The 24,583-nt window shown below is 35.6% G+C and overlaps 1 protein-coding gene across 1 annotated transcript; it reads right to left on the reverse strand.

Annotated features, from left to right (window-relative positions):
* Positions 1-202: 202 nt before the first annotated feature.
* On the reverse strand, positions 203-22,512 carry LOC311066985 (uncharacterized protein). Its single transcript, XM_084088485.1, has 11 exons — positions 22,330-22,512; positions 21,861-22,020; positions 21,690-21,761; positions 21,519-21,595; positions 19,289-19,389; positions 16,154-16,270; positions 15,641-15,715; positions 6,191-6,329; positions 1,851-1,933; positions 758-854; positions 203-650 (listed from the first exon to the last, which is right to left on the reverse strand). The coding sequence occupies exons 1-11, from the start codon at positions 22,390-22,392 to the stop codon at positions 483-485; spliced, it is 1,152 nt and encodes a 383-aa protein (XP_083944611.1). The 5' UTR covers positions 22,393-22,512; the 3' UTR covers positions 203-482.
* Positions 22,513-24,583: the final 2,071 nt, after the last annotated feature.

Below are 24,583 nucleotides of genomic sequence, written 5' to 3' on the forward strand. Positions count from 1 at the left end.
ATTTTATTGTCTTCTTTCAGGATGTCTAACAGAAACAGGGGGGGATCGTGTGACTTCACCATGGTGATTCTCTTTTTTTTTTTAAATCACACTACAATAATGAGAATCTGGGGTAAAACTTTGTTGCTAAAAACAGTCCTTAGGTTTAAGCCAAATTGAATTTCCAATATCTTTTAAGGTGAAATATGACATTCTCTACAGGTTTCGTTAAATTCAACTTTAATTCAACTGCATTCATAATAAAAAGGTATTTTGACAACAAAAAAAAGTACATAGGCAGTTTGTCTTCAGCAGTTAAAAAAAAAAAAAAAAGTACAATTTCCTCAGCAAACAAACTACACAGTTTTCGGTTTCCTTTGTAAGCAGAAATATGATGCTGTTATTTGGCTTCTTGCATCATAGAAGAGAGTGCACAGCTGCAGGGATGTAACTGTTGGTTATTGAACTGTTGTTATTAGAGAGGCGGCATTTTCTGAAGCATCTCACTGCCTCTGTTGGTTGGACTGTCTTTGTGACACAAGCTTATGCAAATGTTTGATAACCGAGGATGGATTTTTGTAGATCATATGACGATCCGCCCCACGAATTTGAATGTGATTGGCACTGGGATAAGAGCGCTCCAAAAACTTGCTCTGAAGTTCAGAAACCACCTGACGTGGAGAGATGACAGTTAATGAGATGTTCAGCAAAGGATTTGCCTCTGATTAAAACTAACTAAAGTTCAGAAGTGAAGGTAGAAAGTGGGACTGACACTCACTTGGTTGAGATCTGAAGGAAGTTGATCATCAAACGATTCCCCAGTGATCACATGCACAGATGTCTTGCTAGAGAGAGGCTTATATCTGGAGATCTCCCTAAAAAGTCAAGGACATGCAAACACAGTGTAAATTATGCCACTGCACGCCTAGACTAGAAATCACTTTTAAGATGGTTCTTTTTTTCCCGTTATATCTATACTTAATGTTTACATTTGACTTAAGTTATTGTTAATAATAACAATGCACATTATGAATTTATTGTTGATCTTGTTTATAATAATTCTTAATGAACAATGATAAATTGTTTCATATACCCCTTAAATCAGAAATGGTGATCAATTCGCATTTTCTATACAGCATTTTCTATTGTGACACAATGTAACAGTCCCCTCCCACAACTGGTGCCGGAATCTGTCCTATTAGCTTAGCTCCTCCTCTGAGTGAGCTGTACACAGTCCGTCATGTTTATCTCCTCGCCAGAGCAGCTGGTGGAAACACAAGAATGTCTCAGCTACGTATTAGACAATGTAAATGTTCTGTTGTTGGCTGTATCTATAAACACAGAATGCGTTTTTCCATTTCATAGTGCTACTTTTCTATTGCATTTCTACAGACTAGACAGACGTGTTTGACCGTTACGCACACGTCTCGCATCTTTTACAGTTTCTCGGTCAGGGAACAGTGTTCTATAAACGCAGCCTCAAGTTAAAAGAAGTTTAACCTTTAAAATCGTGTCTTGACGCATTGCATTTTCCACTGCCCGTGTCTCGCGCACGGTGGAACGCAAAAACGCATTCTGTGGAAATGCCCCCCTACTGTTTTTCCTGTTTTGTTGTTGTCTGAGTATCCGAGGCACGAGCTGTAAAGGCACAGCCCTCTTCTGGAAAGGGGGGCTGGAAGCAGCAGCTCATTTGCATTTGCATTACGCGAGAAAACGTGTTTGCTTCGACACAAAAATTATAGCATATTTTGGCATGCTATAATAAATGATCTGTGAGGTGAAACTTCTCAGACACATTGTGGGGACACCCAAGACTTATATTACATCTTGTAATTAAAAAGGGGCATAATAGGTCCCCTTTAAAGTCTTACCGGACTTGAGATGCGCTCTCATTGAGAAAGAAATGCTCATCTACTGCAGCGCTCTGGTGGGCAGGGTTACACAGGAGATATTTCTGACAGGAGAAAAATAAAACCTTTTTTTTTAAATATTCTCTATGCAAAACACACAAGTCAGCCAAAATAAACATTCAAATCTCACTTAATAGCTAAGACAAATGCATTTACGTAGACACATATTATGCCAGGAATGTTTGAGATGGTTCGAGTTGTTCAAATATTTCATTGTTACTCTTTGATCATTATAATAGGCACGCAGATGTAAAACTCTCTTGGTGACCTCGGACAGACGCACTTGAAAGCGTCAAGTCAACACTTGAGTCAATAGCACGAGGGGAGCAGACCCTCTCATGAAGAACAATCCTCCATTCTGAGAGGCAGAGCAGTCAAATTAAATGTCGACAAGCATTTCAAGGGCCACAATTCTTCTACGTTAAACATGAAAGCACCATGTAACTACTAATTGCTATTTGATTGTCTGTGTTCTTGTGTAAAGAAGTCTTATGTGAATACAGTGTAAGCATTGACAAAACCTTTTCCTTTATTTCTCTAAATAAAGTGATTTGCAGTTGTCACATCCGTTGACGAGTCACTATGGGCAACAGCAAGACTTGATACTGGCCTGGCATGAAATATTTTTAACACATGGACCTGAAGTTGACATTACCTGCGGTGTGACATATTATACTGCATTTTGCCATTTTTTATAATTATTATGCATGCAATTTTATTAGTTAAGAGAATTTGTCACACCGTACCATCATTTAAATTGATATAGTAAAAGAGAAAAGAGGTATTTAAAAAGAGATTTAAAACAAAATGGGGAGGAAAGAAAAAAAATCAGCAAGAAAATATTAAATTGACCAGTGTTAGTAAAGACATTAATAATTTTGCAAAAGATTTCAATTTCAAATAAATGCTGTTCTTTTAAACATTCTATTCATGAAAGAATCATCGAAAAGTTTCTTGAGCAGCAAATCAAAATGATTCCTGAAGGATCATGTTAAACTAGTGACTGACGTAATCACAGGAATAGATCACAGGATTTTAGAATTTATTTAAAAATAAATAAATAAATAAAACAGTTTTAAAAATATTTCATAATATTAGTGTTTCTGAGCATAAGAGACTTCTTCCCAACTGTTGAACAGTAGTGTATAATTTATGGCTGGATTCTTTCAATAAATACAAACCATGAATTAAACATGTATTAATAAGATTATTATAAAGATATTAAATAAAATAAAGCGCAGTCTGGTTATTTTTGAGCTTTCAGAAATTTACGACAGTCAGAAACTGTTGAAAACTAATATAGAAATAGTGGCATGTGCTGTGAAATAAATCCTATCTCACACACAATTCCTGTGACCTCTCGTATAAAACAGCAGGTTTTCGTAACAAACAAGTTGTAAAAAATGAATGTCATGGCAAATGTGCATTCAATTTATGATGTCATGAACTTTTACGACACAAAAGCACTTTATTCAGTGAACTGACTGAGGCAAATTCTCCACTGACTTCCATGCAAATGGGTCTCCAAAACAGCAGCTGTTGACGTTTCTGAAGTTGGCGAATATAGCAAATACGTAATTAAAGAGTTAGTTCACCCAAAAATTTAAATTCTGTCAGTAATTACTCACCCTCATGTTGTTCCAACCCCGTAAGACTTTCGTTCATCTTCGGAACACAAATTAAGATATTTTTGATTAAATCTGAGAGCTGTCTCACTCCTCCATAGGCTGCTATGTAATTGAAACTTGCCGGCCCAGAAAGTTAGTAAAGCCAATGTTTAAAATAGTCCAAGTGACTACAGTGGCTCAACCATAAGTTTATCAAGCGACGAGAATACTTTTTGTGCGCAAAAAAAAAAACCCACAAAAATAATGACTTTATTCAACTATTCATTTTCTTATGTGTGGGCCTCTGATGTGAGTTCACATAGTGTAACAGCGCTGCGCTTCTAGGTTGTACGTCAGAACGTAGGCTCACTATTGTCCGACGCTGGTCATGTGAGTGATACTGGCCAATAGTGAGCCTACAGCTTTCAGATTTAATAAAAAATATCTTACTTTGTGTTCCGAAGATGAACGAAAGTCTTAAGGGGTTGGAACAACATGAGGGTGAGTAATTACTGACAGAATTTTCATTTTTGGGTGAACTAACCCTTTAACAAGCATCTGACCTGACGTATACACTTTCATTTATATATTCATACTAACGTAAAAAAAACGTGACGTTGAAACATATGCTTCAACCAGCCAACTGCATTTATGCCAACAACATAAGCAAAGTAGTTGTTGTCTCTAACAAACATGCAGATATTTAAAGCTTGTTTATTTTGTTTTGTTTTGTTGAAATCTAGCGTTACAAAGAAACATATTGCTTTCGTTTTATGCTTCTAATCTTTCCCGGACAAATGAGACAGAGGTCTTAAAAACACTGTGTCTGTTTTTATGCAGATAGAGAGGAAGGATGGGCATGTATGAAATAAAGGGGGGGAAAAATGTACCTAGTCCTTCACCACCGTCCTGTTGTGCATTAATTATTTCAACCTCCTTATAAAGGCAAAACATTCCTCTAAATCACCTCTTCCGTTCCTCAGGTCAACCTTCGATTCATGTCGTAAATGGGAATCTGTAGCTTTTTGAGGGGAAGAGGGGCCATTCAAAATTCTAATAAATGTTTTGCATATTCGTGTCCGCATGTTAATGTGCATGAAATTGGGTGGAACTGGAGCGAAGAAAGCGGCGTCGTACCTTGACTGCACGCGGCTGTTTTTCCTCGTGACCTGAGAAACCCTGTCTGAAGGCGCTTCACAAAGAATCCGCGTCAGTCTCTGTCTGCAGACTCACACAGTCAGCCCGGGAAAGTTGTTCATCTTAGACAACTGATCATTAAACTGCTTCTCTTGTTCTCCAGAAATCCTGCCCTGTGTGTCAACTAGCTCATTGATTCGACTGTAATTTAAGCAACAGCACCACCAAGTGGCCATGTTGTAAGAATTATGTTTTTTGTCTCGCAGCCCCGTCAGTGAGAATCAAATACATTCATTATCAACAACAACAAAAAGTTTGTTGAAAAATTAAGTTGGAATTTCTTTTTATAGTTTCAACAAGTTAAACCAACAATTCGAAAACCATGAATTCAATCAATTAATTATGTTAATATTTTGACTAATACGTATTTTTTATATGACATTTTTATAGGTTTAACAAGTAAAACCAAAAGTAGTTATTTAATAACTTTGAAGAAAATAATTAAATTAATTATTTCAATCTTTTGACATTTAATATGTATTTGTATTTTAAGTTGTAATTTCTTTTCATTGTTATTTCAGAACTTCTAAGAAAAAAATCATGAAATTAATCATAATTAATGTATTGACAGCATATATGTAGATTTTATTTAAGTTATACTTTCTTTTTTAAAGGTTTAAAAAGTAAAACCAAAAGTAGTTATTTCAGAACTTTTGGAGGGAGGAAATCCAGAAATTTGCTTGTTGACTTTAGCTCTTTATTCATTTATTACTTGGGTTTTTATTCATGTATTGTTTTATGTATGTACTGTTTATTTGGTGTACATCGCTTTGAGAATCTCCTTTTAAAGGCACTTTATAAAATACAGTTTATTGTTATTAGTATTTTTATTTTAAGTTGAAATTTCTTTTTATAGGTTTAACAATTAAACAAAAAGTAGTTATTTCAGAACTTTGAAAACAAAATCATGAAGTGAATCAATTATTTGAATCTATTGGCAGCTATTGTGTATTTGGTAACACTTTATTTTACAGTGTCCTTGTTACATATGTACTTACCATAGTAATAACATTAAATTATGCATAATTACATGCAACTAACCCTCAACCAAATCCAAATCCTACCCTAACCCTATAGTAAGTACATGTTGTTAATTAATATTACTCAGTACTTAAATGTATAATTACACTGTAACAATGGCACATTCAAATAAAGTGTAACCGTGCATTTTTTAAGTTGTAATTTCGCTTTATATGTGTAACAAGTAAAAGCAAAAGTAGTAATTTCAGAAAATGAGAAAAAAATAATAATAATCACTTAATCTACTGACAGCTACTGTTGTATTTTTTATAGGCTAGTTAATTTCTTTTAATAGGTTAACTATTATAGTGCTCTTTGGAGCTTGTTCAAATGCCCTTTAAGTTATTTGGTTGGGAATCAGTGGCAGTGGCATCATACTGTAACCTTTAGTAGTTTGTTTACTCACTGGTCTGCTTAAGAGACACGATTAGCCATCAAACTGAATGATCCAGGCTCAGACGGACCCTGTGGACTGACCTGTAGCTGAAGGATTTCCTCTGAGACGCCTTCTCCCTGAATGAGCGGCTTCAACATGCCCAGAATTATGAGCAGACGACTCAAACCTGCGGCTGCGGAGAACTGCATCATCTGCAGGGACGGGACGAGGTGAGAGTACCTGTCAACATACACAAACATAAGATCTGATCTGATTACAATTCACTTACTGTGACCTTCAGAGCTTTGACCCATCCCAAAAAGACCAAATATTGAAATAAAGCAACAAAAATTGTTTGTTTACTTCTGGGTCACAGTGAGGATGATAAAGCGCAGAACATCAGACCCCGAGCTGCAGCAGTGGCGTTCAATAAATGAACTGCATTAATTGAGCGGTCATTACCAGCGCATGAAGAACTAAATGACTCCTCGCTGTGCAGTTGAATGCTTCACAATGACAGCTCATTTATGAAGAATGAATCAATGACACAGAAACACTGATCAACACTCTCGTGAAGAATATTTAGACTCACATATGACAGAACACTTCTGTTGATGCTCTGGAAGTTGCTAGAGTATTGCTGGATGGTTTGCTAGGGAGCTGCTATAGTATTCTGGCTGTCAAGTCAAAATGAGTCTCTGTTCTGGTCTCTTGACATGGCTCAGTTTCCTCCTCTTATATGTCTATGAAATACTTTTGTATGTTTTATCGCCCGCCGCCAGGAGTAAATCTAGTTAGTCTGATTGCTTAGAAAAATAATAGAACGCTTTTCGTCAAGAAGACCCACATGATAGGTATCATTCATGTTCAAGAGCAAGACTGTGATTAAAAATAACAAAATTCAACAAAAATAAAAGCTAAAATTTACTAAAGTTTTAGGGAAAGTTTTGCACGTGTCCATATGCTGTCAGATATCTTCTCATTTGAACAATGAGCAAGGAACAGTGCAAGTAGAGCTTCCAATTGTAGCCTGTTTAGCACATTTTTGGCATGATTAGCATGTTGCTAGCATAAATTAGCACGTTGCTAGATGAATTAGCATATTGCTAGCATGATTGAACACACTGCTAGCATGTCCTAAGATTTGCTATAGCCTTTGTTAGTGATAGATAGCCTACTGTACGTAGTTGATGAAGCTAAAAAATACTCTATTAGAGTTATTATTTTGACCGCCTCAATGAAAGTGTATGGGACTTTTCGTAGTTTTAATCATCCATTTAGTAAAAATCGTAAGTGTAAAAACATAATATATAAAATAAAATAAAATGTAAAATTTACTAAAGTTTTAGGAAAAGTTGTGCATGTCCATATGCGTTTTTATCAGATATCATCTCATTTAAACAACGAGCAAGGAACAAAGTGCAAGTGGTGCTTCCAATTCACAAAAACTGACTCATGAATCATTTATTTTCAACGAGTCACAAATTATTCACAAAACAGCCTCAAAATCGCTCCTGAGTTTTTTGTATTTTATGACACCCTTATTAAACCTCTTCAAATAACAGGCATTGTCATCGTTAAACAAAATAAAAAACATGATATAAAAGCAAATTCTAACAAATTCAATTAAACAATCAATATACATACTGTAGCTTAAGTCATTGCTTTAAGGATTGAAATCAAATTTTCAAATAATTTTTAAATGCCACAAAACTTGGGAGCAAAAAGGCATTTGTGTAGATAAAACTTAGACTACCTATAATCAAAATATGATTACACAAAAATTTAACAGTAAAGTCATTGAATCATTCAGAACTGATACCGAGTTCACAACTGACTCCCAGACTGAACCATTTGGTTATGTCTAAATTGTACACTTATTTTTTTCTGACTGTTTGTGCAATGTTATACAACCAAAAGTCATTTGACCCCTAAATGATTCTTTAGGAAACACTGCAGTATGATAATGCACCTCAGTTTAATACTTAGCGTTAGGTGTTTGTTCAAATAGTAGGCTTAATGATGTAATAAAAACAGTGCAGAGTTCAGACAAGTCACACTGAAATTATCCAGAAAAAAATCAAATCCAACCGCTCGACCTTCCATCAAAAGTTTAGCGTCGAAAGTTAAAGACTGAGAGTTTGAGCTCATCTTTTTAAATATTCTTTCCCATGTCATTTTACCCCTTTTTCTTCAAACCGTTCTTCCCTGACACTTTTCATCTGTCAGCATTTCCCCCAACACGGCCCGTATCGAGCCTGACAATTTGATTCGGAGTCAAATCAGTCCGTTCGCTCTGACATTTTATTTTCACCTGTCCTATTCTCTCCATTTCGTCATTCTATCAATTCCTCCGGTGCTAATTCTGCCCGGTAGGTCTGGATTATGCGCAGGAAGGCATGCGTGTCAAAGGGAAATTTTGCGAGGGTAAAGACAGCCAGATAGGAGGATGAATTAAACAGATAACGGCAGGCAGACGGAGTGAGGAAGTCGTGTCAAGCAAAACGCCTCACCAATGTTGGTCATTTTCTCTCTCTCTCTTCTTCCCCCCTCCTTAAGCATGACAGAAAACTATCTAAATGAATAAAAAAAGTGATGAAATGACTTTGGTGCCGTGGACTTTCTGCTCTTTGACTTCCCATCTGGATTAGTGCAGGCTGAATGGAGTCTGTTTCTTTTGTAAGAACCAACACATGAGTCTGTATGAATGTTTCTCTCTCTTTGACACACACACACACACACACACACACTGTGCTTGATAAGAGCCATCTGAATTTGCATGGCAAATTATGTCCTGCACGACCACTTGAGCTGCCCAGATGGACGGCTCAACACCAAGGGGAGAAGGTTGTAACAAATACATTTCAACTGATTATTTACCTTTGCTTGATTCAAACCGATATGACAGGATGGACTGCCGGCCTAATACAAAATATTTCCTTCTGTTCATATATTGAATTTCACAGTTTGATTTGTCTGAAATAGACATTTTTACATTTCAAAAGCAGTGAAATTTAACAACCAAAAAACAATTCAAATGAAAATGTGTTATTCTGAATCACTACCATCACCAAATAAATTTGCAAAGACAATCCTGATCATTTGATATTGTTTTGACAAACGGATTTGGAAAAAACATTAACAAAATAAAAAAATAAACATACCATCCATAAAAGTTTATGTGTTTAAAGGATTATGAAAAATGAAAATACAATTAGCATTTTCTTTAAACTAGGTTTGGGGTGCATTCCTTTGCTAAAAAAAACAGGCGAATCTCATTTGCTGGTCTGTGGCTTGGAAACCAGCTGAAGACCATTGGCCAGTTTCAGAGACCACATTAAACTAGCTTAAAGATCAGAAATAAACTTGGGCTGGTTTCATTTTTTCAGCTGATTCTTTCAGTGATTTTTATATTATTTTATTGTGTTCGAAGTATCTAGTGTCAGAAAGAGAAGATGGAGAAAACACAAAAACGTTGTCCCAGGCCTCGTGAATTTAAAGACCCTGACTACAATGTCAGTGAGCAACTTATTTGACAAGTATCAGAATGGTGCGACAGATGCTCTAATAGCATCTTTAATGTAAACTTCAGAGGAAGAAATTAGGTTAGAGTCGAAAAGTTTGTCAGTTCAAACTGTCCATTTCAATAAATCAACTAACGACTCGATTCAATTAAGCTGTTGGCTTCATCACTCAAAAATGCTCGCATGAGGCCTTTTTCGTGTATTAAATAGTTAGTCAAAAACATGTGATGGTAATTATTGCTGTTTAATACTCTGTATTGTTATCATCATCAATAAAAAATTATTCAAAATTATTTGTCCTAAAAACATGCACTGATTTTAACTAGAATTTTACTTTTAATTCCTGCATGAAATATTTTGAATCTCCTTGATAACATTATAGCTGTTTGGTTGAAATAATGTTTCCTCTTATAAAAAAACAACAAAAAAAAACAAAACAAATTTCTTCTAGAATGATAATTTTTATCAAGCTCATATATTTAAGTTCAGTAATTTCACTTAAATGACAATGAAGATTACCTATTAGTTGTCATTTAAGTGAAATTACTGAACTTAAATATACGAGCTTGATAAAAATTATAATTCTAGAAGCAAATTTAAGATGGCACTTAGAGGCTTTTGCATCTGAACTCTTCATATATATATTTATATATATATATATATATATATATATATATATATATATATATATATATATATATTAATAAAGCCATATATAGTGGTGAGGTCATTCTGAGTGCGGTCAGTAGGGGGCAGTCGTGTCTCACTGTGATAGACTGAGTGAACGAACAGCTGTAAACACAGCACTATAATGTGTCCTTACTTCATTACTGATGACTGACAGCATTTGCTCCAGCACAAGAAACTCTAATTACTGTTAATTGTCATTTTTGGAGCCAGACCCATGAAATTCCAGAGGATCTCTCTCCTACTACAGAAGGGCTTGTGACAAGGCCAGCAATTTTACCAATATGAATTTTATACACATAAGACGACTTGATTGACTGCCTTTAATTTTTCCATTGACTTTTGTCTTTTAGAGGTGTCTGTGAGAAAGGCGTCTGACTGTGAAGTCTTCATCAATCATCTTGCACCTCAGACCTGTCACGGCCTGCTCAGCTTTGCAGGGTCTCGTACCGCTGCCCTTCTGAAAGTGCGTTCACACCAACAATGGTTTAATCACTGGATGTTGGCAAGCTGTTGTGCTGGTGGTTGCAAGTAGGCATTCCCACTAGATTACACTGTCCAACACAACCAGGAGATGAATAACATGAGATCCACGGTCTTCATTTTCATTAGTACGGTATCTGTGAATGTTTTCCAGTCACTTTGTCTCTGCAAATGAGTGAACACCCCTTGATTCACTCAGTGAATAGTTTTAGAGTGATTAAGTTTTAATCACTCAGTTTTAAAGTGATTAAACACAATAAGAGCTGTTTTTCCTGACAGGAAGCTCCCAGTACAGCCAATAAACAAGATCTTTGAATATTGAAACATCCACAGATACACCTTTTCCAACGAAATGGTGCCATTGATCAGCCAGTCTTGTTTACTAGTCTTATAAGAACATATTCTACTATTCAAAGTAATTTAATTCAGTGTCTAGTGTCATGCTTGTGATGCTACGGTCATAAGTAAAAAAAAAAATATATGTATATATTACCAGAACCTTGTGTTTTTTGGAAAAAGTAAAAATGCACAATGTTTTCTGCACAAATAACATCCTGGAATAACATTCCAGTCCCAAAATTTAGTCCTTACCCTATCCCTACCCATAACTTTTCTCTAAAATCAGAGGGAAATGATAGATGAATAACACTGATGTTGAAGCACCTCACCCTGGTTCTAAGCCTAAACTTGACATAAACTGTAAACTTGTCCCTCGAATCTGATTGGTTGATTGGAAAGTTGTTCCAGGATCAACAAAGATGTTGATCCAGGAACATGTGGTACTTGGTGAAATCACGTTCACCGGCAGTTTTAGGGTTAAGGGGATAGAATATACATTTTGTACAGAATAAAAATCATTATGTCTATGGAAAGTCCCCATAAAACATGGAGACCCAATGTGTGTGGGTGGGTGTAGAAAAATTTACATTTTCCAGATTGTTCTACTGGAGCATCAGCCACAGAAATTTTGATGAGCTTTATTTTGCAGTTTGATAGATGGGATGCACAAAAAGAGAAGACTTTATCTTGGGGGAAATCCCTCCAGAGTGAGACTTTAAAAGTTGACAATTCTGACATGTTTACGTGTAAATGCCAGTGTGGGGTTTCTGACAGCTGCTTCTGTTCCTTCAAAAGAAAAAAACACTGTCTGTACTGTGTAAACCTCACAGGAACTTAATTCAGCTGTTTTTTGTCACCACAGCAAAAAAGAAAAAAAGAAAAAAAATCTAAAGAAAAAGACCATCTGTTCCCAATCAAACATATTCTGATATGACTAGCAAACCTAGCAAACCCAACCAGTGTTTTGCAATGGTAGCTGGTTTGTTGCTGGTTCAAGATGGTCTACTAGCTGGTAGCCCAGTTAGTTGACTACCTAAACTGTTGCCAAATTCATTTCAAACTGATTTTAGCTGGATTTTCCAGTATGGCTAGATTCAGCTTGTGTCACCTCTGATGTGCCACCTCTGATGATTTTCATGATCTGACAATTTCTGAGCATTTACACAAGTCCCTGACCACACATCTGAGTTCAGACCCGATGAGAGCGGGGACACTCTTGTTCTCCAGCGATGGGGAGTGACAATTTTTTTTTTTCAGATATAACAGAACTCATTTCAGAGTGAGGCCGTGTTAATGAGACGCCCTTTTGATGTGGAAATCCTGCCGGCACGGGGAAGACGCTGATACCGTCTCCGCTGTCATCCTCAGGTGTAGCGGCTCTCCCTATTGGACACCGGCAGTTTATCTCTTAGTCGCCACACGAGGCTTCTTGAAAGGACGAAGACGGCAATTACGCAGACTTGTGACCGAATTAAAAAGATTCAAAAGAATATGGAGCCACTCCAGTCAGCAAAACAAAGAGTCTTTTTAGTTTGAGTTTACGCCTCATGTAATGGCCTCTCATCGCTCAAAGAATTAATGGCTGATTTGACACACCCTGGAGACACTTAGTAACATAAAACGAATCTGTAAGCAGGAAATGGAGCTAGAAATGAATGCTTGTCAAAAAGTCCTACAGGAAAATGTACAGAATTTGAATAATAATAATATGCAACCAATAACATGATTTGCTTTCCAAATGGAAGCAAATTATAATCCTCAAAGAATTCAATAAAATAATATTGTACGCACATATAGTATCTATATGTATCTATTGAGATGAACATTATGTGCCTCTTAAAACTAGAGACAAACATTTAACTGTATAATATCTTTAATCTACTAGGCTTTCTTTAGGACAGTTAGCGGAGCTATATGAATTTTAAAATCTTGAGATATGGCCAGGAATGGGCAGTTTATCCTATTGGGAAACTAATCTTCCTATTGGGAGCTACATTACTGTTCAAAAGTTTGGGGTTGGTAAGGTTTTTAAATGTATCTAATGCTCAGCAAGGTTGAATTTATTTGATAAAAATACAGTAAAAAAAAAAAGAAAAAAAAAAAGAAAAAAGGAAAAAAAAGAGTAATATTGTGAAATATTATTACAAATTAAAATAGCGCTTTTCTATTAGAATATTTTTTTAAATGTAATTTATTCCTTTGATAGCAAAGCTAAATTTTCAGCAGAAATATTTCAGTCTTCAGAGTCACATGATCCTTCAGAAATCATTCTAATATGCTGATTTGCTGCACAAGAAACACTTATTATTATTATTCAATGATGAAAACAGTTGTGCTACTTTATATTTGTGGAAAACTTGATACATTTTTTCAGGATTTGCAGAACAGCATTGAAATCAAAGTCTTTTGTAACAATGTAAAAGTCTTTACTGTCACTTGTGATCTATTTAATGTGTCCTTGCTGAATAAAAGTATTAATTTTTTTAACTCCTCACCCTTAACTTTTGAACGGTAGTGTACTTGTCATAAAATATTTAGCTTTCTTGTGTTCTGATGGAACAACATAAGAAAATTCCCATTATGATCAGTTCCAAATGACAATATAAGTTCCAATAGGAATTTTATTTTATACACATACGTTTAAGCCAGTAACTGCAGATAATAAAAGTACATTGTAGAAAATTCCACAGATTTTTGTGTGCCTGCACACAAATTTCCACAGCCTGCAAAGCTGTTCTAAAAAAAAAATAAAAAAAAAGTATGCAGTATTTATATTGCACAGATATCACATAATCTCAAGCAGAAGTGTTTAATACATCTTCAGCATCTTTAATTTAAACCAGCAGCACTTATGATTTAAGATCAGTAATAAAACTTGTGTGATACGGACATTAACTTAAGCCCTAACTTAATATCCACAACATTTAATTCACTGTGTCCTAAGTAATTGGATTGCATGTACACCGTCTTGCACTCAATAGGTTGAGCATCTATTAATCAAAGCGTAATTGCGCACATTTCCCAGATAAATGGCGCTGCTTCACGTCCAGTCATGTACAAATGAGTCAATCCGGACATATTCATTTCTTATCTAGCTGAACTCATTCGAGTCGCATAATGGCGATAAATAATAGAGGTAGGAGTTTATGAAACGGGATATTCTGAGAAGGAAGGAGAGCCGTGCAGAAGGGATCTCTGAGGAACTGCGATCATGTCCTTGCTAAGTGACTCCAATAGCAAGTAGAACAAGGCCAGAAAATGTGACTATTTCTTACTTACACTGAAATTCAATAGCTTCAGCAAGCTTAACTGCGGACATAAACTGCAACTAGCTTAAATACCCATGCAATTGGAGCTGTACGTGGTTGTGTAAATATTTAATGAGTGCTTATGTGGGCTGTATATTATGGGCAGCTCAGATTTTTCAGGACTAAACAGAGAAGGTGTAGTCAAGACTTGCTCTTTTCAGCTCTGACAAAAGACACAGTAAATGTAAACAGTACGGGAGCAAATATTTGCTCTTACAATGATTCAATTCAAATCTTTACTAAAAAAAAAAAAAATCATAAATGTTGTCCCATTTGGTTCAATATAACTGGGAGAATTTAGTATTTTCAAAAAAATTAGATGAAGACACTAAAATAGCTGCACAAATGACATGGGTTTTAGGTTAAAATTCAGATGTACAATTTAGAATGTACACAGAAAAATGTATTTTGAAAAGAGAAAAGAAAAAAGAGTTTATGTCAGTTTATGACTAAATACTAAGAAATTCTGAATTATTAATATTATTAATTCTGGAATATTAGTATTTTCCATATATATTGGAAAAAAAATCATGAAAAAATATGAGTTGATAAATTAATGTTAAAATATAAATATATTAATAATTAAGATTGTATATTTTATTGGAATGCAAATGTGTTTACATAATATTAATAATTCATATATATATATATATATATATATATATATATATACACATATATACTGAAATACAATGAAATTTAGAAATAGTATATTTTCATATATTTTTTCTGGATTTAATTGTATTTTATGAAATATTAATATTATATAATTATCAAATATACAGTCTGATAGTATAATTTTAGACTATCAAATCAGATATCATTTGGTTATCAATGAATACAAATTTAGTATACAGGTATGACTTATTGTCCCGTAAAAATCAAATCAATGGTGAAGTGTGTAATGTTTGTGCCACTAGCATAACCAAACTTAATTGCTAAAATAATGATTGTTTTTCATTGTGTATTGCTTATCAGGATGATAAAACGAACAGAGTCATGTGTTAATACATGCTACAGTCTGTATGCTTTTCAGGAAAATCAACCTCTGAATCGCTTAAAGTGAGAGAAAGTATTTTAACATCCAAAAAAAAAAAACACACTTCACATTTATATCTGCCTATGGCTCTCATCATTAGGATGGAGCTGGTATATGTGTCTCACACACACACACACTCACTCACTCTCTCTCTCTCGGCTGATGACTCACCAGAACTGCTTCCACTTCTCTTCTTCAAAGACATCCTCTGGGATCGGATCGATCAGCACCAGGTCAGACACTTGCCTGAAGAGACAGGGAGAGAGCAAAAAGACCACACAGAAGATGTTTCATGAGCACAGATGAGACCTCACACACACCGTGAGGAGAAATGAACAGTGTCTATCGATTGAGATGGATGGGCTCAGAGCCGCAGCAGGGACACTTGGGCGCTACAGGGCTGACACAGCTGAATCTATGGGTTTTAAAGCTGCACATCAGAGCAGATGAAACGTTAAATCTGTCAGATGGAGGGTGGAGGGTCGGGTGAGTGTGTGCCGAAAGGTCGGCCCCATTCTGCCCTCATGGACCTTTTGGTCATGGTAGGTATAAATGCCTGGAAGAAAAACCCTAAACAACCAATGTATTCTACATACTGAACATGCATTCTGTAGTGGTAACAAACTTCCTGACATGTTCAGATATAACTGACTGATTGTTTGCAAACAGAATGATGTGACTTACGTGTCATGGATGTGGCTGTAGAACCTGCCATTGAGTGTGCCCAGCTCAGAGCCAATCAGAATGAAGGGTGTGGCTATATCTGCAGCCTTGACCAATCGATGAAGGTCATCCACCATCCTGAGGGATAAACAAGGAGAGATGCAGGTCAGGAATGAGCGCAGGTTTGTGTGAGTTAAGTCTAGACATGACTCATCTGACAGTTCATTAATCACCAGGACACATTATGACACACATGTCCGTTCACCTCCAGACGGGACGCCCACTGTCCCAGACTCCTGCTCAGATTTTAAAGCGGTCAGTGATGTTACGTCAAGGACAACCTGACCTCAAACCAGAGGCTGACACACTAAACTAATAAGCACTGTGTACCATGAGACACTAATGGGTTTTATTTCTGACATCCTCATTAACTAAAAGGCCATGAAGATTCATTGAGCGCTGAATGACTAACTGCCGTGTGTCTTTGGTATGAAATTGGACGAGAAAAACTAGAGACTGACCGACATTTTCAGATTGCCTTCAGTACAGATTTCTTTTATGTTTAATTGTCTGATAAACAATATACAGATCTAATATTTAATATTTGTTTTATTTCTGTTTTTGGATGATGACAATAGTAATAATTATTATTATTATTAATTATTCTGATTATAGCAATTATAACTCTAACAACAGTTATTATGTATTTATTTGTTATTATTATAACAATTATAATTATTATATCAATTATAACAATAGCAATTATTATTTATTAGTTGTTACTACTGTATTATTGCTGTTGTTTTTTGCAATTTTGTTTATGAGAAGATTGTTTTTCAATCAAATGATTACAAATTTATTTCATGTTTGTTTTGGGCTACATCTAATCATTAAGTACACATTTTTGGGGTTAAGTTCAAATTAAGTTGAAAAGTGTTATTCATTATGAAAATGTTAAGTATGGTAGTATGCATAGTCAATAAGTCCAAGAACAAATAACACATGTCCTTCTCAAAAAAGGAAACTTAGTATTTACTATTGGCTTTCCTTCAACAGCAAATCAAATCAGGTTCCAAAAGAAAAAGTTTCAAAAAAGAACAAAATGGACGACCATCAAAACATTTTCGCTCCCAGCTTATTGAACTTTAGTCAAATTGATATCTTGCCTTGAAGCTTGCCGTCCGCCTGCTTCTAGAGGCCAGACAGAAGAGAAAAAAAGACCTCTTATAACCAAATCCCCTGTCCTCTCTCTACACATTACTTTAATGCATGAAGAATTGCTACATGTTACAATGTCAAAAACAACACAATAAGAGTGATTCCAGGGGCCTGTACCATGATGGTAGTTGAACAAACTCCGGGTTACAGGATTAGTTTTGAGTTGACAAAACCAAACCAATCCAACCAGCTTTGTTGGTACCATGATGCTGATCATCAACTTTCTACATCAACTCAGACTTTGATCCTGAGTTTAGGAGTTTAGGTGTGACATCAGTAGCGAACAGCCAATCACATGCTGAGAAAGAGTGAAACTGCGATTCATTTCTCGCGAGAGAAGCAGCGCGATTCACATTACGAGATTAAAAAAAATATTAGGAATTTAAACAAATTTACACAGCAAGAACAAAATAGCTGTCTATGAAAGAGGACAACTAAAAGAAAAAGTCTTGCTATATCAGTACAAGTAAAAGTTGTGAAGTTAATTTATACAGTTGATAAAGGTATAGAGAGAATTGAACTTTTAAGCTCACATGTAGTCATTTTATAGCTTAATCTATTGATTCTAAAGTGTATTTATATTAACTTTATATATTTATTCCTTCAAACTGTGCGTAAAAATAATTGATAAACTAAAATCGTACGTGTGATCGATTAATAATTACATAAATAATATCTAAATCATGCAAAATTATTATTCTAAATAAGTGTTACTAAAAGCCAGACGATTTTGTCTTTAAAAATCATTTGCTATGTAGTGACCTTTAATTTGGAGTAGAAACAGGTGGAGTGACTTTATCCTTTGCTCAGAGCTGATTGGTCCAATTTCGGTTTGGCGATGAACACTGCTAAAAGCCAAACCACTTTCATGGTGCCTAAAACCCAGGGTTGGCGCAAACTAAACTGAAACATAAGCTAAACAACAGCCAGCCACTCATGGTATAGGCCCCAGATGTAAGATGAAAAAAACCTAAAGGCAGGACGTCTTGTTGCCAGAGGACAAGGACAAAGACATCTCTCTCCAACAGCGTTGATTGAATAGTATAGCAGGTCATTGTCAAGGACATGAGACGCACAGATACCTGCTTGTGGATTAAAACTGTTCATGTGTTTCAGGGACGTTTCTTTGTTTTCAGATTTAAAACTGTGGATAAGTACACTACCGTTCTTTTTTAAAAGAAATGTACACTTCTGATCTATTTAATGCATCATTGCTGAATAAAAGTGAGAGTAAAGACATTTGTAATGTTACAAAAGATTTATACTTCAAATAAATGCTGTTCTTTTCGACTTTCTATTCAGCACAACTGTTTTCAACATTGATAATAATAAATAATGTTTCTTGAGCAACAAATCAGCATATTAGAATGATTTCTGAAGGATCATGTGACACTGAAGACTGGAGTAATGATGCTAAAAATTCAGTTTTGACATAACAGGAATATATTACATTTGAAAAATGTATTAAACAAAAAAAGTTATTTTAAATTGTAATAATATTTCACAATATCTTACTCTATTTTTTGTTCAAATACATGAGAGCTGATGATCTTAAGAGACGTCTTTCAAAACATAAAAAAAAAAATCTTTCTGACCCCAAACATTTGAACGGTAATGTGTATATAATTAATAAAATATATATATATATATATATATATATATATATATATATACACATATATAATTTGAAAAGTATAAGGCTCAAATATAAGGCTATTACAGAATAAACATTTTATAGTGGTCAATTTCTTGAATTGTGTCAGGAGGTCATCTTTCATTTTATGAAGCATGGTGGAAGAACAAATAGTTTCCCATGAGCTATAATTCATCTTATTAAATTCCAATGCCATGAAGTTATCTGAAAACAATACAGTGGACATCTTATGGTACTGTTACACCCACAATGTTGAAAAACTTCAGACTAAGACACTTTCATACCTTCCAGTGGTTGATATTCCCCACACTTTCTCGGTGCCTGTAGTTTCATTCTGCAGAGTTCTTCGGCTAAAACCCAGGCCGACCCTGTCATAGGTGCACACCTGAGAAACAACAGATCACAGATCATCAAGTGTCATAAAAACGAGAGCAGGAGAAACCTCAACTGTCACTCAAAAACATTAATTTATAAATTCTTTAAGAAATTTAATCTACAAGTAAAGTGTGCATTAAAAGCACTGCAAATTTTACAAAGTCACATAATTTCGCCATCATAATCATCAGTTCATCTTTATCATCAAGCATTGCAAATGTTTGTAATGCAGTCACTGTAATGCAGGTTATCAGCAGGAATCTCCAGCACTCCACAACTGTAGTTTTTGTGATGAGAAATGACAGCACGTCACCTCACTGCCTTACTAGAGTAATACAGGAGAACATGCATTGAAAGCTGAAATCATTTAACTTTGCAGGAGATGAAGAAAAATCAATAATGTCTTTATGGCCTTTATGGTCTCTTGGGACTCAAATCAATGAAAACTCTGGTGCTGCCTTGTTTATTTAATGTTGTACATGAGAGCAGTGAAAGGCTTTCTCTTATCATCTTGTTAATGAAAGAGATTGCATTAGATCATTCTAAACAGAATACACGTATAAGTGTAAAAATTATTATAATATTATAAACAAAACGTATAATTGTGTTAAGATAAAATTTTATACACAGATATTTTATCTTAAATATCTGTTATCATATACAGTGAAAGAGTAAGAAAATCTGCATTATAGCTTGAGCTGCGAGTTTCTCTGTATGATAAAGTAGATATGCATATAAGCCAGTCAGGGGCATCACTAGACCCTTTTTAGTGGGGCACAAACCCCAGTGAAATACAGTTGTGCCCCAGTAAAATATTACTGATAAATCCTTGTCTGATGATCGTGGAGATTAACGAATACCAACCTGAAAATCATTTTGACAATATCTCTGTCATGACAACTCTCTGAGTGTTTGGCATGGTAATGGATATGACAATGTTGATATGTTTGGTCTTGGTGGAATAGATCTGCTACGCTACTGCTGCTGCAGAGCAAGTATGGGACTTGCTATTGCCAATACATACACGACACGCTGCTGAGAGCAAATAAGACATGCTGCTTCTGTACAATATAGCATACATGAAATACCCGTAGCAGATCTATACAGGTGGAGCTGGGGAAGGGTTTCTGAAAGTGCGCTGCAACTGTTACAGCAAATGCTAGCCAAGTATTTGAAGGTTGAGCAGCGAGCTCATTGGCTACTGATACAGCAGGAACCAATCAGCTGTGCCGTATAGAGAATGATGTGATTGCAAGCAGACTGAGTTAAGGACCTATCAGCCTGTGTCATTTCAGTAATCATGTTGTATGTTTGCCATCAGATGTTTAGATTCGGCTCTAGCAATGGCAGATTCGTCAATGAATCACTCTTTTGATTCATCGGATTACAAGAATGTTTAATTTCACAAATCACTGAATCGTTTGCAGTGGTTTCTCACACCGAAATAGGTGCAAAACACTTTATTTGAGACAAAAGTATACACTCACACTGGGCGAGGTGAATATTTGGGCTAAATACTTAGGTTGTATTCACCTACAGTCCACTGTAGGAAACAAACTTGCAAATGTCTCCTATAATTTGTCAGCAAAGCAGCTCTTTTGTATGCAGATTTTAAACGACTCTCTGCAAAAAGCCATATTTTGGAGAAGGTTTGGGCGTGTTTTCGCAAATGACAGTTATGCTCATTTAGAATACTCCAAATTCAAAACATTAGAAGAAGAAAAATTCATGTGTGTATGCACACATTGTGAATTAAGCATCATTTGTTTTGTGTGATAAGTTCTCCTGTGCGTACAGATATGAAATAATTCAAGCAATTATTAGTAAATGAGACCCAATGTCAGAATTATAGACTGAATAGATCAGGCAACTCACTTTCAGTGAATAGTTCAGTTTACTCCAAATAACCCAAGACCAGTTATGATAGAATGTGTGCTTTTTTTGAAAGAATGGTTTAAAAGGAAGATTTGTACAGTTATTGAAACTGAAATCAACTAAAATTTCTAAATTACTGTTCTTAAGACACTGAGTTGCTAAAAAAAACATTCATACATGAACATGAATTTTTATTTTAAGGTTTATTTTTATTTTAAGTTTTCAAATGTCCAGTACTCATGTTGGCAGTTAGTTTAAACTGACCTTTGTTGATAATGAAAGACTCTCTTGCACATGGTACCAAATATCTGAAGACATTCCTGCTGGAGCATCAAGAACAACTGAAACACAAATGAAACATCACTTACACTGTGCACAACTGACAATATAAAGATCAGATCTTTCATTTTTAGATTAACTATTTATTTAACCTACCAACTGGTCTTCCATACCCTTTGCAAAACAGATGGATCTTTTGGCCGAGGCCGATATCAATCAGCTGGGCACCTGCGAATATAAAGAAATAGTAAAACAATGAGCTGAAAATTTAAGTTCCCACTCTGCACATGATCCTAAAGTCTTCCTGAAGAGAAGAGGAGGTCTCACCTGTGGGTGACAGAGCCTGTCCCTCTCTCTGCAGTGAGGCGTAGTTCAGGAAAGCTGGAGTGAAGATGATGAAGAGCAGAACCTTCGTCCAGAAGGACACAACAGCCCAGCAGCTCCTCTGAGAGACAGTCACATCTGGAACACTGGAGTCCTCTGATGTCTGTGGGTGGGCAGTTCACATGACATGAAGTGGTGACATTGTCCAGGGACAGAGTTCTAAAACTACTTTTTTTTTTTTTTTTTATGTCAAATGCGTTTTATGCTGCACCCAGTACACTGAAAAATCTTATTGAGCAGCGTATTTACGAAACAAATGGTACAATAAGATGGTATCAAATAGTAATACCATGATTTTTTTTTAATTTGCACCACTGCGGTAGTATTCACAGGGTAAGTTAGCTAACGTTAACGTTACTTCAAAGTACAGACATTGCGTTACTATGGCACCCTGTTCACGGGGATTCATCACCTTCTTTCTATCAGGTTTGACCCTGTCCTCATCTTCTCGTCCGTTTGTCTTTCTGCGCAACATATTCTGATAGTTTTTCACTCATATGAAAGATAACAGATGATATTATAATTGTATGAATGAGCGTCAAATACAGCAGGAAGACACTTCCGCATCGACGGGGACCCATGAGGAGCTAAATGCGTTTCGTTAAAGCTTATACTAGTACCGTATGTTTTGTGTATAACATATTATTATACACTGAGCGTTTTGATTATTACGTTCAAAATGTAGAAATAAAACAATTAAAAACCGTTTCATTTATTGGTTATTATTATACACTTCAAAATTAGCAATTATTAATTTAACAGACGCTTGATTTAGATTCACAAATGAGGAACGTCAAAAGCAATCATTTAAAATGGATTGAATATTCAATAACAATATTCATACAACAAAAATTTATAATTTGTAGTTGGCTACATTATGCCAACAAGCTAGAGCAGAAGTGATATACTAAAAAGGTAAATGTGTGTGTGTGTGTGTGTGTGTGTATACATGCCTATATATATAGCCTATATATATAGCCTATATATATATACACACACACACACACACACACACACACACACACACACATTTACCTTTTTTGTGTAAAGATTTTAATGGAACAGGGTTAAAAATAAATTGTATCCTCTCTAAGTTCGTCAGCCTTAGGACAAAACAGCATCAACACTCCTCATCTTCTCCAGCGCAGCTCAACCAGGCCTCACCAACTTTTTTTGCTTATTGGGCAGGGATTATTTAAATGAGGGACATTATGACTTCATAAGATCCGGAAAAAGAGTGTTGCAGTCCAAACGAGCCGTTCGTTGTATAGTTCTTGAAAAGTGAATTCTGTTAAATAAAATATCTCCCTTTGGAGTGGACTTCTAGCTTTGTAACCTTGCAGATCTTTCTGATGCTCAAACAGCAACATTACAGACTAACTAAAGTTGAAAAAGTGAAAAAGCATAATAAGGCTGAGATGAATCCAAAGGTTCTGGGATGCACCACTTTAATACTAAAAGTCTTGCAATGAAACATCTGTCCTGTAAGAGGTGCTGTGTGACATTATCTGACTGTTGATTCATTTACACAATAACCATCTTAAACCACATTTTATGTCACACTAGCAGGACACACAAGATCAGTTGTGGCAGAGCTGCACTATAAGAGAATATTTAATGTGGCAGCAGAAATAAAGGTCATTATAAAGGTCAGTTCCAGCACTGCAACATGAGTGTGAGTGCATTTAACATCCGCCACAGGATACTGACCCTTTTCAGGCCCTGTATAGGTTCAGAGTTGAATTATGTATACAGTGCTGGTAGTCATTCTAAGGGCAATGCTTCTGTCGCAGATGTACTGTATGTAAATTATGATTTTATGCATGCTCTCACTGCAGGTTTATGCCAGAGTCCAGCATCCATATTGAACAGCCTCTGAAGCCTGTGAGCAACCTCAGTTTGTGTCAGTTTGTTTCCTTAGATGAGGCCATGCTAAACTGAACAATTGTAGATGTTCAAGGCTCTTCTCTGCAGGGACCCAGAGGAAAATAAAACAACAACGACATCAAGTGCCAGGAAATGTAAGACTTCACGCTGTGCCTCAGACAGCAGGTGTACTGTCATGTGATCGCAAGCGTGGCTCTCTGACTGTCATTCACAGCAATCTCTGAACGATCCCGCTGCCGCCAAACACAGCAGAAGGAGCGTCAATCATCACGATCTGTTCAAACATGTCTCAAATCGACAGTCATGCTAGAAGTATCATGCCTGGTCAATCAGCATGATTTTAAAGGCAATAAATGCATGCGAGTCATTCTATAATTTAGGGTACATTTCACAACAGCAAAATGTAGAAACAATATTTTATCAGTGTGACTGCTATTTGCCAAGCTTAATCATTAAACACCATTTTGATATTACAGATAAAAAGATGTTTCCCTGGTGAGTTTGTCAACTATGTTACAGGTTACACAAATATTGACTCAAATATTCAATGTCTGACATATGTATTTAAGAATTTAATTTTTTTTGCAAATACAGTATTTGTACAATTCTCAGCAGGGTCACTGAGGACAAGACTTTTTATTTTTATTTTATTTTTTTATCAGAAATCTACTTTAAAGATTATTTTAATAGTTTTACGAGATGTTATGCAAAACTCCAGTCCATGTGGATGTAAACTTTACCCTAAAAGAATATTAGAAGCATCATTCTAGATTTTTAAA

The sequence above is a fragment of the Abramis brama genome, assembly GCF_963993115.1.
Source record: "Abramis brama genome assembly, chromosome: 17".
Lineage (NCBI taxonomy): Eukaryota > Metazoa > Chordata > Actinopteri > Cypriniformes > Leuciscidae > Abramis > Abramis brama.

Bases quoted from the DNA above. Each gene is read 5' to 3' on its own strand.
- LOC311066985 (XM_084088485.1), bottom strand. From the start codon at position 22,392: ATGTTGCGCAGAAAGACAAACGGACGAGAAGATGAGGACAGGGTCAAA. The intron at 1,934-6,190 runs GTCAGTCCACAG...TTCTCCTGTCAG, and splicing joins AGGAAATCCTTCAGCTACAG to AAATATCTCCTGTGTAACCC. The intron at 651-757 runs GTGAGTGTCAGT...TCTCCACGTCAG, and splicing joins TTCCTTCAGATCTCAACCAA to GTGGTTTCTGAACTTCAGAG.